General features: G+C 33.0%; 4 protein-coding genes across 5 annotated transcripts; 2 read left to right on the top strand and 2 right to left on the bottom strand.

Annotated features, from left to right (window-relative positions):
- Positions 1 to 427: 427 nt before the first annotated feature.
- On the bottom strand, positions 428 to 2,404 carry LOC9308680. The gene is made up of 7 exons (XM_002872565.2): positions 2,211 to 2,404; positions 1,970 to 2,062; positions 1,632 to 1,865; positions 1,383 to 1,544; positions 1,229 to 1,282; positions 925 to 1,062; positions 428 to 811 (listed from the first exon to the last, which is right to left on the bottom strand). The coding sequence occupies exons 1-7, from the start codon at positions 2,361 to 2,363 to the stop codon at positions 428 to 430; spliced, it is 1,218 nt and encodes a 405-aa protein (XP_002872611.1). The 5' UTR covers positions 2,364 to 2,404.
- A 1,327-nt stretch (positions 2,405 to 3,731) lies between these two features.
- LOC9310780 (pentatricopeptide repeat-containing protein At4g11690) lies at positions 3,732 to 5,593 on the bottom strand. Its single transcript, XM_002872564.2, has one exon. It carries the CDS (start codon positions 5,521 to 5,523, stop codon positions 3,796 to 3,798), a length of 1,728 nt encoding a protein of 575 aa, XP_002872610.1. The 5' UTR covers positions 5,524 to 5,593; the 3' UTR covers positions 3,732 to 3,795.
- A 230-nt stretch (positions 5,594 to 5,823) lies between these two features.
- Positions 5,824 to 8,314, top strand: LOC9310779. Its single transcript, XM_002874666.2, has 5 exons — positions 5,824 to 5,880; positions 6,916 to 7,305; positions 7,382 to 7,491; positions 7,575 to 7,795; positions 7,880 to 8,314. The coding sequence occupies exons 1-5, from the start codon at positions 5,824 to 5,826 to the stop codon at positions 8,236 to 8,238; spliced, it is 1,137 nt and encodes a 378-aa protein (XP_002874712.2). The 3' UTR covers positions 8,239 to 8,314.
- Positions 8,315 to 8,416: 102 nt separating this feature from the next.
- Positions 8,417 to 10,506, top strand: LOC9308679 (E3 ubiquitin-protein ligase At4g11680). 2 transcript variants are annotated; one of them, XM_021022612.1, is made up of 5 exons: positions 8,417 to 9,136; positions 9,525 to 9,647; positions 9,734 to 9,866; positions 9,940 to 10,092; positions 10,180 to 10,506. In XM_021022612.1, the coding sequence occupies exons 1-5, from the start codon at positions 8,532 to 8,534 to the stop codon at positions 10,339 to 10,341; spliced, it is 1,176 nt and encodes a 391-aa protein (XP_020878271.1). In that variant the 5' UTR covers positions 8,417 to 8,531; the 3' UTR covers positions 10,342 to 10,506. The 2 variants fall into 2 exon arrangements, with proteins under 2 accessions (XP_020878271.1, XP_002874711.1); XM_002874665.2 differs by having other exon boundaries at positions 9,940 to 10,506.
- The last annotated feature ends 8,663 nt before the right edge of the window (positions 10,507 to 19,169 follow it).

Raw genomic sequence — 19,169 nt, 5'->3', positions numbered from 1 at the left:
AAGTTTTTGGAAATACGATTGTAAACACATGATCTTGTATTAAGAAAAAAAGAGATCAAAAAAAGTTATTATTATTGTTTTCATATTAATCTCTCTAACAGTTATTTATCACAAGTAAAAAAAAAACAGTGTTTTAGTGAAAAATATGATTTACAATCGCTTGTTAAAGATAAAAAGGGAATTTTAATTTTTTTGAAAAAACGACTTTCATTTATCAGACAAAGATCAAATATTGCGTAATATTTTTCACCAGAATCCGATTCTTTTAAGCCGTTTTATCCCGTGTAATAGAGATTGACTATGGATCAGATTTTGTCGATGGAAAAAAAAAAAAAGTCGAGCAAAGATCAAATGTTGCATTACAAAAGGTGTTGGAGCGCAATAAATTTTCTTTTATTTAGTTTGATAGGCATATTGTATATCTTTATTATTTTCCAAAAATTCTAGCAGGACCACCAAACATTATAGTTCGTCCCCAATATTTAGTTACATAGAAATAATTTTGTCTCACGTAATCCCAACCAATATCAGATATGACCTCATTGGCACCAATTACACCAATAATTTTCTGACTATCGGCATCTACTATAGAGACATCACGAGCATATGCATAAAGTTTTGGATCATCGTACTCAACTTTTAGTCCATTGCCCATCGGACTACTCTTTGAGTTTGGAATTGTGAATAATTCGCCACCCCAAAAAACATCGTCTGCATTGTATGCTAAATCCGTGAAGATTCGTGACGGCCAAAACCCAATAGTTTTTTCTTTGTCTCCTATGTTTAACCACCAGTTTCCATTTAGTGGATCCTTGGAAAAAAAAAAAATTCAAGTTTTGTAAAGAATACTATTGTATGGTTCCCATTTAGAATCATAATAAATTGACAAATCTATAAACTCATTAGTTTAATAGTTGAACTTACTCGGAAAATGTAAAATCTCGCTTCGACCATATGAACTCCGGTTTGTGAAACTTCGGGAAAGGCATAATCAAGAGGAATATCGGTATTCACTATCACAAAACCGGGACAGTTCGTGTTGAAACAGTGTTGCTCACGCGTCTATACATTAAAATTACAATTTGATATCAATTACATGTTGATTTCATGTAATGTTTTTACGTAATCAGTAGCAGCACTTCACTTGCCATGCAAATTTTAATGTGCGTAAAAATGTAACAATACTACAAAGAAAAAAAAACATTTTAATGGCATTTATATATCTTACATGCAAATATGCGAAAAACCGGCAACGATCATCTCCATATAGCGTCGGATTCACCTGTAAAATGTAATGAAAAAAAAAAAATTACGCATTTTACTATTACTAATTTGTTTATGTAAAAGTAATTTATTTCATAGATATTAAAATGATGTTATACCGTCCAACCAGCCTTGATGAAATCTGTACCGTTGGATACTTTTATTAAACCGGAAGAGAATTGAAGTTGGTTAACATATGGAGTTTGGTATAAAGTGAAATGACCATCTGCTCCTCCGATGCTCTTCTTTATCCACTCTGGTCGGACTCTACCTCCTGCATACTATATTGAAATATCACAATTGTAAAAATTTAAAATATTTGAATGCAACTAAGTGAAATAAACCATAATGCATTGGACTATACATACATGCAAACCCGGTTCAGAGTTGGTTTGAGGATGTATATTTGAGTCGAACATTTCATTGAATGTTTTTAATCTTATAAGGTCTTCTTTTGTAGTTCTCCTAATTGGGACTGTGCCATGTGGACATCCAACTCCTTTCAAAGTAACAGCCTTTGTTTTGTTGTTATGACTTCGTTTTCGTTTTCGTTTTTCTGCAGTCTCAACCTTTTCTGGTCTATTCACTTTGCTTGGTTTCATCTATAAATTTTGTTAAATAATCGAGTTTTTAATTTATAAAAAATTAAAATGAAGCAACTCATGGCATAATCTTTATTCAAATTTTATGAAAGAAATAATATTACCTCAGGATGAAAATCATGGTTTTTCAATAGAGCATGATCAAACGCAGGTTGTTTATAAAAATCTATACAATCATAAATATGTCCATATTCGGTCTGCAAAACAAATTCAACATTAATCTTTTCATTACAATAAAATTAATAAAAAGAATTTAAAATTCACATATGTAAAAGCATAAATCTTACGATCAATGATAATAAACATTTTATTAGAAATAATGAGGAAAAAAAACACAGTTCTAACCTCGACGGTCTTAACCGGTGGTTTATTTAAAAGCTTAAGTTGTCTCTCTAATTCAAAATCTTCTTCTTCAGATAACTCTCTAATTGCAGCAGGCTTCGCAACACAACTTGTTAACACCAAAGCCACTAAAACAAAAAGCTTCACCCAAAACATTTTTCGACAATGACTTTTCTTTTAAATATTTTGTTGGTTATTTTCTCCAAGTACTCACACATACCCATATATATATATGATTGATTATGAGGGTTTGTAAATTTTTGGGATTCAACAGGAGTTTAAAAATTAGTAAACGCAATTAATTCGAGATTATTAGGAAGTTTGTAATTTCTTTATGACCAAATCTTAAATTGTTAATAACGGAGGAATATGCTTCGGAATATTTAGTTTGGTTTCATAATACACTCGTGAATCGTGATACATTTTTTGTTTCTACAAATATATGCCAATACGAATTTTTTTGGTTTGAATTTTTTCTTTTGGTTTCATGAAAGAAATGTTTTGGGAGAATATTTTATACGTTTGTAAGATATAACGGCTATAATTTATAGTTTGAAACTGACATATTTTAGAAACTTTGCCAACAACATGATAAAGGGCTGGATTTTATATATTCAATATTTTATATATTCGAGTCGAGTTCGGTTCGGATTCGGTTTCTCTCCGGTCCGGTTTATTTCAAACTATCCGGAAATTTTTTTGTTTAAAAGTACTCGAAAATATCTAGAAAAAAAAACCGATAAAAACCAACTCAAACTGCTTGAAAGTAGCCGAAAGTAATTGAAAATATTTGAATTACTCTAAAATCCCGAGAAAAAAACTACCCAAACTCTACAAAAATACTCGAAACTATATGAATTACCTGAAAAAATCCGGTAATAAAACTACCTAAACTCCCCTTAAACACTCAAAAATATATGAATTACCTATAATCTAGGATGTTTTTCAAGTACTACCAAAGTACCAAGCTAGGAAGCACGGAAGCTTCGTCGGAAGTCCGCTTCCCGCTTCGGAATCTTAGTCGGAATCGGAAGCTCTCGGAAGCTTTCGGAATCTCGCTTCCATAACGCTTCTAAAAAATTCATTTTGGAAGCTCCTTGGAAGTTTACGATTCTATTTTGGAAGCTTGCGCTTCCATTTAAAAAATTTGATGTCACAAAATAAATAAGAAATAAGAAATTTTTGACTTTGAACTATTTGACTTTTTTCTATTGTAAACGTACACTATTTGATTTTTAAATATAGAGAGATATTTGGAATTTATGTATTAGATTTGTATGTTAATTATAATTTTTTATATGATATAATGTTTAATGTTTAACGCTTCGCTTCCTCATATCCGCTTCTGATTCCATGCAACCTAGGTACCAAGGCACCATCCCCCATTTGGGTATTTTACACTTAACGGAATTCAGATCGGGTTTTTTGGTTCGGGTACGGGTTTAGATTTTGGGTTTCGAGTTTTTGCCCAGGCCTAATTATCTAAAGTTATCGTATTGAAAATGTTGAAGGACAATTGCAATATCTAATGAAAAGAAAACTTATGTATAGAAGATAATTCAAACAATTTTCACACCAACTGTGTACATTAATTCAGATTAAAACTGCTCGCATCAATTATTTGAGCTACAGGTGAATCAGTTTTGGCTCTAGAGATCAAATTACAGATTGTATCAGATGGATCAATCCCTGAATCAATCATCTTCTCAACCAAATCTTCTGCTTCTTTCAATTTTCTTTCTTTACAAAGAACTCGAATCAAATAACTATAGCTAGCAACATTTGGAGCCAACTCTTTCTCTTCCATATCCCTGAACAACCTCAATGCTCTATAAGAACTACCTTCCTTACAATACCCAAGAATCATTGTATTGTAAATCACCTCGTTCGGTTCTAACATCTTTTCGACCATCGACTTAAAAAGCCTCGACGCTTCATTCATTTGACCTTTGATACAAAACCCGTGAATCAGTACACTATATGTATGAACATCCGGGACTAATCCTAGTTCCTCCATTGAAGATCGAAGCTGAATTGCTGTCTCCATGTTATCTGAACGAGCAAATGTGTCGATAAGAATCGTGTATGTTACTTTCGACGGCTTAATCCCTCTCTCTTCCATCTCCTTAACCATCTTAGCTGCTCCTGAAGTATCTCCTTTTCTACAGAACCCGGAAACAAGAACATTATACGTAACCAAAGACGGAGACAAACCTCTTGACTTCAAATCTCTGCATAAACTCAACGCCTTCCCTAATTTACCCACACTACAAAACCCATCAATCAAAGTGTTATACGTAATCAGATTCGGGTTGATTACATAACTCTTCATCTGATCCATAACCTTATTTGCCTCATTCGCCTTCATCTCTCTACATAACCCACCAATCAAAGTATTATAAGTAACAATATTACACGAAACCCCTCTCTCACGCATTTCGTCGAACACTTTAAATGCATCTTTTGTTCTTCCATCTTTACAAAGCTGATTCATCACACAGTTATAAGTATAGAGATTAGGGAAAACACCATGTTCCTGCATCTTCTCGTACATCTCAAACCCTTGTTTCTTAATCCCATTTTTGAATAACCCATGAATCAAAACCGTGTAAGTCCACTCATTAGCCACTAATCCGAACTTCCCCATCTCAAAAAACAAATCTTTCGCCTTCTCAATCTCACCTTTCTTGCAACACCCATCAATCAAAGTAGTGTAGATAACAACGTTTGGAGAAAACCCAAACTCTCTTAATTCAACAAGAAGATCAAAACTTTTCTCAATCTCACCAGCTTCACAACAACCTTTGATCACAATCCCAAAGCTATACACATCCAAAACAACTTTGATTTTGCTCTCGTTGAAGAAACACCACCATTGATTGAAAGAAGAAGACCCAACAACGAAAGTTAAGAGATTGTTGAAGCAATTCGATCCAGGAACAAAACCCTTATCGACCATTTCGTTGAAGTAATAGATTGATGAATCTAGGGATTGAGATTGAACATAGGCATTGATGATTACCTCGTAGAGACGAGACTTGGTTTTTGACGTTTCTGATTCTGTCAAATAGTGTAGCAGAGAGGAAGATGTGAAGAATTGGGATTGGATTTTTCCGGAGATTACTTGAAGGAGAAGTGATTGAGCGTGAGAGTATAAGTTTCCAGAGAGAAGGAGACGAAGAAGGATTGATATGGATTCGTGTGTGTGTTGAAATCCATGGAAATTTGGAGAATTTAAGAGAGAGAAAGCTTTTAATGGAGGAACCTTGATTAGATTTGCTAGTAGAATGAGGGTTTTCTGGGATTTTGCCGCCATGGTAGACTAGATAGGTTTATACACGAAACATTGAGGCGTCGAAGAAGAAGAAGCCATAGCTGAGCTTAATTAAGCATCATGAACAGTTAGGATTAATCTTAGTTTTATTATTATTTTAGAAAAGAAAAGCCCATTTATTATGGGCTAGATAAAACGTAAGGCCCATATTTTGTTTAATGTGGGTTCGTTGATCTAGGTAACCCAAAAAAACGTGCTATATATATTCTTTACGAGGCAAATCTGAATATGCAGTGGTAAAGAAAAGCTAAAGCAACAAAGAGAAAATAGATAGGTATTTCCATGAAGAGATCACGAGAAGAATCTCAAGGTGGCCGCAATAACATATTTGTTGATGAGGTATCGTCTTCTCTTCTCAATTCTTTATGTTTTTCTGCGTCGAACTCTGTTTCTACTCTGCTCTTTCCTCTTTGTTTCTCGTGTTTTCTCTGTTGTCTCGTACTCTCTTCTTCATTTTGTTTCATCCTCTATTTTGTTTTTTCTTTGGTAACTTTTTTTAGATAGTTTAAGCATGATCTGGAGAAGAATTAGGGTTTCAGGGTTTTAAATTGTTAGAAAATATTCTCTAGACTTTTGCGTAAAATATGATTCCACAACTTCTTCATGAAATATTTCACATATAAACCACATATCAAACCGTCGTTTTATTTACATTTCTTTACAAATTTAATAGTGGAAAACCAAAAAAATTTTATGGTATTTTTCGAACATTATACTAATAGTAGTATTTTCGGCAACAAAAAAAAAACTTGAAAGCGTGGTATTTTAAGAAATTTCATTAAAATATATCACACATCAATAATTGATGATGTATTTATAAAAAAGTACTAAATAAATAGGAGCAGTGGTGGTGTTTTTGAAGAAACTATTTTGTTTGGTGAAAAATTAGGAAACAGTCTATGTTTGTTTAGAAATGAGTATAATTTTTCTTTTAAGATTAATAATTATTTGTATAAGTTTCTTAATTATCGTGTTTTATTAATTATTTTTAATTAGTATTTTCCTAAATACTTTTTTCTCATTATTTTTAAGAAAATAATATATATCTTTTAGAATTAGTACTTAAATTAGAATTAGTAAATAATTTTATAATTTGTATTTTTAGATAATAAGATATACGTATAGTTTTCTTATATTATCTTTTTAATATTTTTAAAAATATGTATATAGTTTCTTTATAATTATCTTCTTTAGATTTTTAGATTGTTTGATATAAGATATATACGTATAGTTTTCTTATAATATTTTAAAAAATAAATAAAAGGAAAATTTTTTATCTACAGTGTCAAAATTTGAAAACCATATTTTATATAATAAGATTTGGCTTTAATATTTGGAATGCACTGTTATGATTTATTCTCAATGTTTTTTCAGGTTCCACTTCTAAACTTGCCTCTAACAACGACTCCGGAGCTTATCAACAAGATTGAAACTTACCTCAATAGAAACTACACATGTCCTCATCAAAAAATAGAGAACTCAAAGACCTCAACTCTTCCTAAGAGTTCTGAGAAACTAAAAGCTATGAATTTCCCAATCTCCATGATCAAAATTGGAACATGGACCCCCGTTGCAATAAACCCTGAAGATATTGTGGCAAAATTCTATTTTGCAAAGAAGAAACTTATATGGGAGTTTCTCTTCGGAGAAGAAGAAACTAACATGCCAAGGCTGAAAAGAAAGATCGAGATTCAATGGAATGATGTCTCATCTTTTGAAGAGAGTATTTATACACATGATGAAACTGGAATCCTCAAAATCGAGGTACTAAACATACTCATGTACATTTTGTAATTAGTTATGAGCCTTGATTAATGACCTTTGAAATGTTTATTTGCAGTTGAGAAAACGTCCAACATTCTTCATAGAGACTAATCCACAGGCAGGAAAACACACTCAATGGAAACAGTTGGATCGCGATTTCACCGACAATCAGGCTTCTACTTGCAGGTTTCCAGCTTTAACTTGGATCATTTTTTTTGCTTTGAGTAATGTTGAAAGTGAGTCAAAGCCTTACATTTTCTATTTAACAGGAGACATACAATTCATTTTCCTCCCGGAGTTCTGCAAAAGAACTTGGAGAAACTTCTGACTAATAGCTTCTGGTCCAAACTCTACAACGTCCCTTTCCCGGTAGAAGAATCTCTTTTCTTCGATATCGGCTTTAAAAACAATAACTCATCTCACAACAGCCACAGCCAGACAGTTGGCTTTAATGTCAACTATGGCCTTCAACATCATCATTATTCTCAAGGTACTTTACCTCTGACCTTACGCTAATCATTTTTTTATTTGAGTGAGAGACTTGAAAGAAAGAAAAAAACCATTACTTCGATAGGAATTGGTGGCGTGGGAGTGGGAGAAGGAAACTTTAACATATCACCGCAGTTCAGGGCTAACGATGGATGGCAAAGAAATCAGATGAACCAAGACGAGATCCGAAAGATGCAAATCATAAGAGAGATAGTTCAGAGTCAAGCATATGCTGCAGTAGCTGATACACAAACCAACAATGTCCCAATGTATCCTCCGGTTGGATCGTTTGCAGCAACATTGATTGAAGAAGAGGAGAGACAGTACAAGGACCAGACAAATGTTGATGGAAACTATCACATCAAAGAGTACCAGAAAATTCCATACATACGCAGCAGCAACTGGGAAGTGCTTCCTGGTATGGACGTAGAAGAAGATTGGTAAACATAATTATTAGGGTTAGTTTTGTTGATATATGGATCAATGATGTATTGTATGATCCATATATACAAAAAAAAAAAAAAAATGATTTATGGTTTCATGACAAGTCTGTTTTCGGATCTACTATTTGGTTTATTTTGTTATTAGGCTGGTTCACGTTATCGTTTCTTTATCTCTCTCTCTCACACACTTTTCTGCAAAATTTTGTACGTCCAAAATCTCCAAACCCTTTTTTAAGAACAAATCTCAATCCATGGCAATAATCGATCAAAATTGAGAATCGCTAAAGCTTCACAATGTCGTCATCATCACCGACGACGAACACAACAACAGAATCAGATTCATCATCTCTACCTACTCACATCGGCAGATCAAATTCCGACGGAATCATCGACACTACACCATTTCTTCCTCCCATCGTTACAAGAACCATAAGCGTAGATGAAGAATCCAATCCGATTCATCGATCCGCTAGACGACAAGGCCTAAGAGAAGCAGCGAGGTTCCTCCGTCACGCTGGTAGCCGGAGAATGGTGCGTGAACCATCGATGCTCGTTAGAGAAACTGCGGCGGAGCAATTAGAAGAGAGACAAAGTGATTGGGCGTATTCTAAACCTGTGGTGTTTCTTGACATTTTGTGGAATCTAGCTTTTGTTGCGATCGGTGTTGCTGTTCTGATACTTAGCCGTGACGAGAAGCCTAATATGCCGTTGAGAGTTTGGGTTGTTGGTTATGGGATTCAGTGTTGGTTACATATGGCTTGTGTTTGTGTTGAGTATAGGCGGAGGAGAAGGCGACGTCACCGATCTTCATCGGAGGATGGTGGTGGTCCTGGGTTTACGAATTCTTCGCAGCAGCAATATGTTTCGTTAGCGCAATTGGAGGATAGAGGAGAGACTAGGTACAATATCTGATTTCGTTTTAACAATTCTGGTTCATATTGGATTAGATTGATCTGGAATTAGAAGAAGCTGGAGATGAAATTGTGTTTACTGTATATAGATTTGGAATGTGGAATCTAGGTTTTTAGGTTAATGTTAGTTGATGCTTATTGTATCTGTGAATCAATGTTACTTTTTGTGTGACTTTTTTCATATTGGTGAATATTGATATCAAGCTTATGTTCTTGTAATGTTAGAAGTTCAAGCTTGATGTGGAACATTGTTGCAATTGATCTTGTTGCAGAGTTAGATAGTTTACGTTATTTTGATCCTTGTTTATTGTGTGTCTGAGTTTCCTGTCTCTGAAATATTCATTTGCTTCCATATCCACAATGTTGATGGTCTCAGTAATCCCGCGAAGCATCTAGAATCAGCCAATACGATGTTCTCATTCATCTGGTGGATAATTGGATTCTATTGGGTATCTGCAGGAGGCCAAACACTATCTGGTGACTCTCCTCAGCTCTATTGGTATGCTTCTTTTTAGAGTCTCATTGAAGTTGTATCTTTGTGGGAGTTATTTAAACAACTTGTACTTTGATGTTTTTGACTTGCAGGCTGTGTATCATTTTTCTCGGTTTCGATGTTTTCTTTGTTGTGTTCTGTGTTGCACTGGCTTGTGTTATCGGCCTTGCTGTTTGCTGTTGTCTTCCATGTATAATTGCAATTCTATATGCTGTTGCCGACCAGGTAAGCTCTTTTCCCGTAACAAAATGTTCTTTCATCTATGATCTACATTTATTATCTTGTGATGTAAAAACAGGAGGGAGCATCGAAGAACGACATAGATCAAATGCCGAAATTCAGATTTACAAAAATTGGCAATGATGAAAAGCTCTCAGGCAAAGCACGGGGAATAATGACAGAATGTGGAACAGATTCACCTATTGAACGATCACTTTCTCCAGAAGACGCGGTACACTCACATTTCCACATTCTTATGCAGTTGTACATTTTCAAAGTGTGTAGATTGATAAACTCATGGCTTCTTATGATTCTGAAGGAATGCTGCATTTGTCTCTGTGAATATGAAGATGGAGTTGAACTAAGAGAACTCCCTTGTAACCATCACTTTCATTGCGCTTGCATCGATAAATGGCTTCACATAAACTCGCGTTGCCCGCTCTGCAAGTTTAATATCTTGAAGAACGCAAACGAAGTCTAGTAAAATCTTGTTCTGGTTCTAGGATCAACCCAAACCCATCCCAGACCAGGAATTTTCAGATATATGTAAACTCTGATTCGTGATGTAGTGTTGTGTAGTTAGGCATGACCAAAAGCTAACCGTAACCGTATTTCGGACCGTAACCGAACCGTTTTTCAACCGTAACCGGACCGTAACCGTATAAAACGGTTAAAAACCGTAACCGTTAACCGTCAAAACAGATTAGTTACGGTTAAAAAATATATTAACCGTAACCGTCAATTAACCGTAAACGTGTCAAAACCGTTAGTTAACCGTACGGTTAACCGCACGGTTAACCGCACTATTAACCGCATAGTTAAAACTTTCAAAATATGATTGTAGCTGCGGATGATGCAAAAACAAATTTCGAATGTTCAGATAAAGATTTTCAAAAAAAGTAAATGATACCGCACATTAAAAAATCTACGTTAGGAAAAATAGTTTTTTTTCTCAAACAAATATGTTCTAATGCTAGATTGCTAAAAATGAAGAAAATTTGTTTATAACATACTTTTTTATTCTATTCAAAGTAGTATAAAAAGTTAGGTAACTCGTAAGATTTTACCTCCGATATTAATCGTATCGTAATCATCAAATAACTGTAACCGTATTTAACCGTAACCGTTGTAACCGTAACCGTATTTAATCGTAACCGTTTTAACCGTATATATAATGGTTAAGGTTACGGTTAAAGAAAATTTATAACCGTAACCGACGGTTAATCGACCGTAACCATAATAACCGTAACCGTGGTCACGCCTATGTGTACAGGGCCGGCCCGCAGGACATGCCACCCAAGCGGTGGCTTGGGGCACCACAATTTTTTTTTTTTTTTTTAAGGTTTTTTTTTTTTTTTTTGGTAAAAAGGCCCATAAAATGAAAATATTTGGTAGAAACTAAAGTCTTTTTCGAAAAAAATAAATAAAATAGGGCCCAAACAATTAAATTTGAAAGTAATAATATTCAAAATATCATTATTTTTGTATAATTTACTAAAAATAGGTCAAAAAAAAAATTTTAGCCCTAAAACTTATAAATATATTGGGCCTCATTTTATTTTTCGTGTAGGGCCTCACAAATGCTCGGACCGGCACTGTATGTGTAGTTAGAAAATCTAGTCCATATCTCTTTCTCTTGTGATTTTTTAATTTTCTTTTACAATGCTTAGACTATTTACAATGGGTACTAGGGGAGGTCCCCGCGCCCAGCGCGGGGTTGTATGTTGATTAAGACCAGAATTAATAATTAATATTTAGGGTTATCAAGTTAGGGATATTTATTGAATTAATTTTGTCAAGAGTCTAATTTTTATAACGACATTAATATAGAATTATGGTAAAACGCTATAACTTTTGATATATATTATTAGTAATCAATATTTTAATAGTGTTTTTGAATCACAAACAATTATTAGTGTTTATATCTTGATATATATAATAGAATTAAATATAAAAAATCTATATATTTAAACCAACAATATATTAGCAACGCCCCGACCGCCACTGTCCATGGGTTCCCACGTCCAGTCTCGGTCTTTAGGCCCATCTTCTTTGTTTTGTCGTACTCTTGATTTTATGACATATTCATGCTTACTCGTTTCTTTCATATTAGCAACGCCCCGACCGCCACTGTCCGTGGGCTCCCCACGTCCAGTTTCGGTCTTTAGGCCCATCTTCTTTGTTTTGTCGTACTCTTGATTTTATGACATATTCATGCTTACTAGTTTCTTTCATATTTGTAATGCCACGACCGCCACTGTCTGTGGGTTCCCACGTCCAGTTTCGTTCTTTGAGCACATCTTCTTGGTTTTGTAGTACTCTTGGTTTTATGACATATTCACGCTTCCTCGTTTCTTTCATATTTGTAACGTTCCGACCGCCACTGTCCGTGGGTTCCCCACGTCCAGTTTCGGACTTTAATTTGGGCCCATCTTCCTGGTTTTTGTTGTATTCTTGATTTTATGACATATTCATGCTTTTAGATTGTATGTTACTGGAGTTTTTCGTAGTTGGAAACAAATAATTGAAAAATATAATCTCTTACCATATCTCTTACCTATCAAGTCATCTTGCTCTCTGAAGTAGTTATGTACGTAAAATTTCAATGGTATAGAAACAGGCATCTCCTTTGTATATATCGTGTCATATTTATCGTCCCTATTGTAGTATCTTTGTCTCTACCTTCGCCATTGGTCGCTGCGTAACCCTTCAGTTGATCTCTTGTTTATAAAACCCATATAAAAAGTTGTAAGAGAAATATCATTTTCTTAACTGTATCGTATATGTATTTGTAGTATATTGATCTGAGATTGCAAAGATGTATGCCTATCAAGAAGCTCTTAGCAAAGTAAACACTGAAGATAGGTACTAAAAATGAGAGGGTTACAAAGAGCAAGTATCTATCCCTTAGAAACCACTATGTGCAACTGAGAATAATTCATATATGTACATACATACACATGTATACAACGTATTGAAGCTTTTAAATTTAAATATCGAATGCTACAAAACTGGAAAATTGCTTGTGGAGAAAGCAATATGAACATGGCCACATATATAACAAATAACCGATTATGCTTGTCGTAGATCATTCTCTTTCAAACCAAAAGTTTTACCTAAACAACATATCAAGTGACTCACAAGAGATACATAAGAGCCATATCCTAAAAATATCCGGCAAAGCAAAAACGCTCCAGGTTCGAGAAGGAAGTCATTGGAAAATTTGAGTATATACCAAACTGGAGAGTAATTCGGCTACAAAGAGAGATGTGTTGGCTTTGAAGAAAAAGCTATGTGATGCTCTACCTTTTATTTATGAATTTTATGCTATGAATATATGTTTTTGTTAGGGTTCAACTTCAGTCTCCGGATTAGAGACTTATATTCATCCGACAAACAATTCGATGTCACAATCAACGCTATAAAATTGGTGGGTTCTCTCTATTAACAAACAAAAAAAAATTCTGGGGTATATATTTTTTTTTTTGTTTTGTTAGATCCATACGACGAAGAACATGACGAAGAACACCAAAAATTCTCATCAATCCGGTACGTTTGATCTTATTTTTATTAGTTTAACAATTACGGTTATGTCCGAATCTTAAATAACCATGGCTCCAGACTCCTTCACACCATGGCCACATATCACCGGAGTGGAGACGATTTCAAATTTGGAGCTTCTCTTCGCATATAAAATCATACATATGGACTCTTTGTTTCGGGTTCCCTCTACAATAATTAGTACATATTTCAAAACTGAGCTACAAAAGAGCACATTGGATTTTGGTAAACATCAAGATTGCTTCCTACCTTCCAAGAAACATGATAGACTAATTCACATCCAAGACCAAACATTAGCCACATAAAGCCTGAATCAAATTAAACGATCTTAGGATGCTCTTCATAATCCGTAAGTTAAAGAGACTTGCATTAATATTGCAAATTAGACTCTAGAGGTCCACAATGGTTAATCAGAGTGTATCAAAGACGACGAATAAAGTATGAATTAGAATATCAGCAGAGGAAGCACACAAATATTCAATAAACGTAATCAATCACTGAGAATAGCATGGACCCAACTTTTGAAAGATTCATAAAAAAAGAAGATTTTTCCTATGCAACAATATTCAAACAATGAGAAGATCAATGATTGATGACTAACCATACAACCGAAGCAAAGCCATAAACAGAAACGAAAGTACTAAAGAGCCACAACAGCAGTGATACGACATTTGTTTCCTCGCACTGGAAACAATGACGTGCTTCCATAAATCCAATCTAGTTTTTATGGAAAACAAACCTGCATTCATAATAAACACTACTATTAATTATTATTTTTTATGCAAGAATTAAATGGCAGTATAAAAAATTCAATGGTTAGTGCCGAAAAAAAAAGCAAGGATTAGTTATGATATCAAATCAAAATTAAATATCAAGCAAGGTATTTACATAAAATTAAGGCAGTGGAGGATCTAAGAATTTTTTATATGACAATATCTACAACTAAACAAAGAAAATTTATATATTTTTAAAACAGAATCATTATTTGTTTTTTGGTAAGATTAAAACCGAATCATTATCATATTAGTAAAATTATCATTTATTTATTATTATCCACGTTAATTTAAAATTTTAAGAGAATATCTGCTTTTTTCTCATAAAATGATGGAATAATAACGTAACTCTTTTAGATTTATAACTATATTTGACATTATCATATTAAATCTATTAAGATAAATATATTTCTTTTTGAAAAATATAAATAAAATGATAATATAATTATTATAGATTTACAATTATATTATTATCCATGTCAAAATTTTAAAACATTTTACTTTTTTCTCACATAGGAAGATAGAACAATAACGTAACAGTTTAAGATTTACAACATAAAAATAATATCAGAATTGGAACGCCAAATCATAATCAACACAATTAACACAACTCTAATGGGAAATTAGAGTTATCTTGTGATTAAAATACTAAACAAACAAAACTAACCGAAACAAAACAAAAGTCTTCCTTTCAAAATCATTAACGTGACGGATTGCTGACTGATTAAGTTGAAGTTTTAGGCATTTAAAGATCTAGAAAGATGATTAAGGTTAAACATTTTTATTTATTTTAAACAACGTTTGAATGTTGACAAAAAAAGAAGAAGAGAGTGTTGGGACCATCGGGAGAGACAACGTTGAGCAGCTGCGAAAGAAGCCAACGTTGTCTATTATGTTCCTCACAGTGTTTGATTTGACTTTTGATGACATTACACTCCTGTCCACTTGTTGTCTCGAAAGTTCATGCAATGAAAAATTATTAAACAAAACAATTTACTTTTATGTATAAATCCTAGGGAAGAACCGATCAAGCTAAGATCAATGGTTGTGGTTTTAGTACCGTATACTTCTTAAATATACCCGTTGAATAACGGAAATCCGCAAGACGGGGAGGAGACGAAGTCAACCTAGCTGGCAAAGGAGCTAACCCAGCTCCTTTGGTCTTATTTATTGTCATATGTATTTAGCAAAATATGGTATACAAACCGAACCAATCAACAACAAAACCTGGTTTTAAATTGTTGTATATTTCTCAAAAGTCAAAACCCATAATAACCAATGGAACAGAAGAAGCTAATGTAGAGCATACTTACGCTTGGAGTAAAGAGTGATGCAAGCTTCCATTGGCACACCCGAAAACGCATCAGAGCATGGAAAGAAACCTAAAAACCAATAAATTAAACAATAATTAAATCTTAGTGCATGGAAAACGAATCCTATACATACCAAAGTCCGAATCTCAGTGCCTTAGAATGATCTCGATACCAAAAACTTTAAGTTACTACTTCCATATATGTAATATTTTAGTTTGGGGAGAGAGATTGGCAACGAAGAGTAATTCCTGAATTTAACAGCCAAGTTTGTTATCCCTAATCTAAAGAGAGGAATACTTAAATTGTATTAACGACAAAAATTAGCCTCCTCTGAAGATTCATCCCTGAAATAAGTCATCTTTCTGACTTTGTGGCAACTGTGTTATCAAAAGTTGAGTGTTTCTTCTGAAAAAAGACATATTTGAAAATAATAAGAACATGTACCTCAACAAAATCGGGAGGTACCTCATCTTTTTACAACAAAAAGAAACATACCAAACCATCGATGATTACCTTCTCAAAAGTTGAAACCAAACTTTTTGATTATAAAAATTGATTAGTGGTGAAAATAGTGAAACCATAAATACAAAAAAAAAAAAAAAAAATCAAATTTGTACATATAAACTATAAGATCACCTGTTTATTCATTGAATTAGGTCCAAATTTTCCATACACCAGTTCACATCGTCCCCTCCATACATCCACCCTACAATAAAAAAAAAATTAAAATTAGGTAGAAGCAAAAAAAAGTTTGAAAAAAAAGAACAAAAAAAACAAGGGTTAGTTATGATCTGAAATTGAATACCATGAGCAAGGTATTTATATTGAATAGGAGGCGGTGCATGATTTAGGGTTTCTAAATTTTTCGACGATAAATACAAAAAAAAGAAAAGAAAATTTACATATTTTAATAAGCAAATCACTATAATAATAATAAATATTTGTAAAACTGCCATTTATTCATTGTTATCCATGTTTATTTAAAATAATATTTACTTTTTTCCGTAAAAATATGGAATAATAACAACTATTTTAGATTTACTACTATATCTGATACTATCTTATAAAATTTATTAAAATTTAAGGGAAAATTCCTTTCTGTTTCAAAAATAAGGCGGAACAATAATATAATTTTTGATTTACAATAGATAGACATGCATGGCATCCATATGCGTCATGTCACGCTGATCCATATTTTTTTCCAAAACTCGATCTAATTGCTATTATGTGCAAAAATCACCGCCGTTCACGTTCATGTTCACGTTAGCACTCCATACCTTAATTCACATGTAAACCTCTCTGCCTATCTCTGACTTCAGCTCTCTCATCTTCGAGTCTCCCCAAGAAAGTTTTGACACCACACCAACATTTCATTCGTCAAAATTAAATCGAGTTTGCACAAGGTTACAACCGATTAATAGGTGGTCTTCTACCTACTATTTACGATTTTATGCTATGAATATATGTTTTTGTCAGGGTTCAAGTCAATCTCCGGATTAGAGACTTATAATCATCCGACGAACAATACGATGGCGTGATAACCGTTTCTAAATTGGTGGGTTCTCTTTCATTGATCTACATATTATTTTTTTTGTTCGTTTTTTTTCTAAATATTTAGATTGAAACGACGACGAACACGACGATCATACCAAAAATTTCATCTATTCCGGTACGTTTGATCTTTATTTTAATTAGTTTAACAATTAATAGCCGTTTACGATTAATTTCGGATATCTAAATCTTATTAATTTGAGTAAGGTTAGAATAGTATTCTTTTATGTTTATATTAATGCTCCGATTAATAATTTTCGGATATTTGACATTATCATCTTAAATATATCAATATTATAATAAATATTTTCCTTTTCCGATTTTTTTTTTTTGGTATAATTCCTTTTCCGATAAATTATGAAACAGATCTGTTTACACAAAAGGTAAAAAAGAAAAAAAAAAAAAAAAAAAAAAACCCATCAACCGTCTCCATTCACACGTTTCTTCATTATGATCACGAATTCACGTTCATGGAAGCTTCATCATACATTAACACTTACAAGTTTCTTCGTCGAGTTTTTATCCAAGGTTTCTTCGTCAACTATGTATCCAAAGTAATAAATATTTGTTCTTTTCATTGGTTAGAATTATAGGGTGCAGGATAGTATTGACGTCTTAAAGACATAACATGGGCAAGATACTATGAGAAGCTTGACTATTCTGCTTCGACAGATCAACAGGTGAAATTCTATCACTAAATTATTAGATCTCTGTTATTGCTATGAATATATGCTTTATGTTAGGATTTCAAGTTTTGCCTTCGTTTAGAAGAATTATATTCACACGACGAAGAACACGATGAATTCAATTAAAGCTTCCTAACTGGTACTTCGTTGTTCCTTTTTTTTTTTTTTGGTTAATTATCATGTTTATTGTTTCCAAAATTATTTTTTCCTGGTTAATTCCGAAATTCAATTTAATTTTTCCAAAATTAATTAGATTCATTAAGGGTAATTAAGTAATTACGTAAAATCAAGGAGTCAACAAGAGCCGAGAGTCCGACACGTCAGCAAAAACACTTCTCAAATATTGTTATATATAGATATAGATGTTGAAAAAAGTATTCAACAGTTAAAGATAGTGCAATGGTTGTTTTAATAAATGTTGTAAAGGACGTGGCAAATTTGGTGTTGTAATTTATCAACACCGTGAATTTTGGTTGGGTGGGGTATGATTTGCTATGTGCTGTGATTTCATTGGCTATTAAGATTTTTGATATATTTTTTTCATCCTAATTACTTAAACTCAATTATTTTATAATAAATTATTTTATATACATAAATAATTTACACCAAAATTCATCATTTTTCATAATCTATAGATAGAGACTTGTTTAATGTGATTTGGACATAGAAAAAAATTCATATTTTTTACTATATTATTTATTTTATTTAAAAAATTAATATATTAAATAAAAATGCATACAAAAGTTATTTGACTCTTAATTATTTTATTATAATTTTAATCAAAAAATTTATTTAGTAATATGTTTAATCACTAAATAAAAAAATATAAAAGAAAATTAAATTATGAAATCTTTTTTTTTAACCATTGTAAAATATAAAAGTAAAATGAGTATTAAATTATGATGTGGAGGAGAGATGATGATACGGAGTATTAAATGGTAAAAAGTAGGGTGTTGTAATTTTAAACCAATGTACGTAGTCTTAGACTTGGGAATATTACAAAATCTACCACATTTCAACAAGTGGCATTCAAAATCTACCACAATCTCAAAAAGTTTTCAAAATCTACCATATTCCAATAGCACATGTGGAATGCTGGACCAAAATACCCCTGATTGGGACAGTGTGTGTGTCAGAGACAGACTTGGGACAGAGTCTGTGTCAGAGACAAGACAGTTTCGTTTGGTGCTTCCAAAAAAGGAGCAGGTCTGCAATAAATGCTGCACAGTTATTTAAATAATATATTATATCAGGGACAAATTCAGATTGAATGGGTGATATAATTAGATCATGGACAAATTCAGATTGAATGGGTGATATAATTAGTTCGACGACAAGTTCAGATCGAATGAGTAATAAAATTAGATCGGGGACAAGTTCATATCAAATGAATAATAGAATTAGTTCGGGGACAAGTTCATTTCG

This window comes from Arabidopsis lyrata (assembly GCF_000004255.2).
Source record: "Arabidopsis lyrata subsp. lyrata unplaced genomic scaffold ARALYscaffold_6, whole genome shotgun sequence".
NCBI lineage: Eukaryota > Viridiplantae > Streptophyta > Magnoliopsida > Brassicales > Brassicaceae > Arabidopsis > Arabidopsis lyrata.
This window is presented reverse-complemented; position numbering and strand designations above follow the sequence as displayed.

Bases quoted from the DNA above. Each gene is read 5' to 3' on its own strand.
- LOC9308679 (XM_002874665.2), top strand. From the start codon at position 8,532: ATGTCGTCATCATCACCGACGACGAACACAACAACAGAATCAGATTCA. The intron at 9,137-9,524 runs GTACAATATCTG...TGATGGTCTCAG, and splicing joins GAGGATAGAGGAGAGACTAG to TAATCCCGCGAAGCATCTAG. The intron at 9,867-9,939 runs GTAAGCTCTTTT...ATGTAAAAACAG, and splicing joins TATATGCTGTTGCCGACCAG to GAGGGAGCATCGAAGAACGA.
- LOC9310779 (XM_002874666.2), top strand. From the start codon at position 5,824: ATGAAGAGATCACGAGAAGAATCTCAAGGTGGCCGCAATAACATATTT. The intron at 7,306-7,381 runs GTACTAAACATA...GTTTATTTGCAG, and splicing joins CTGGAATCCTCAAAATCGAG to TTGAGAAAACGTCCAACATT. The intron at 7,492-7,574 runs GTTTCCAGCTTT...TCTATTTAACAG, and splicing joins AATCAGGCTTCTACTTGCAG to GAGACATACAATTCATTTTC.
- LOC9310780 (XM_002872564.2), bottom strand. From the start codon at position 5,523: ATGGCGGCAAAATCCCAGAAAACCCTCATTCTACTAGCAAATCTAATC.
- LOC9308680 (XM_002872565.2), bottom strand. From the start codon at position 2,363: ATGTTTTGGGTGAAGCTTTTTGTTTTAGTGGCTTTGGTGTTAACAAGT. The intron at 2,063-2,210 runs GTTAGAACTGTG...TTTGTTTTGCAG, and splicing joins CACCGGTTAAGACCGTCGAG to ACCGAATATGGACATATTTA. The intron at 1,063-1,228 runs GTAAGATATATA...TTTAATGTATAG, and splicing joins GGTTTTTCGCATATTTGCAT to ACGCGTGAGCAACACTGTTT.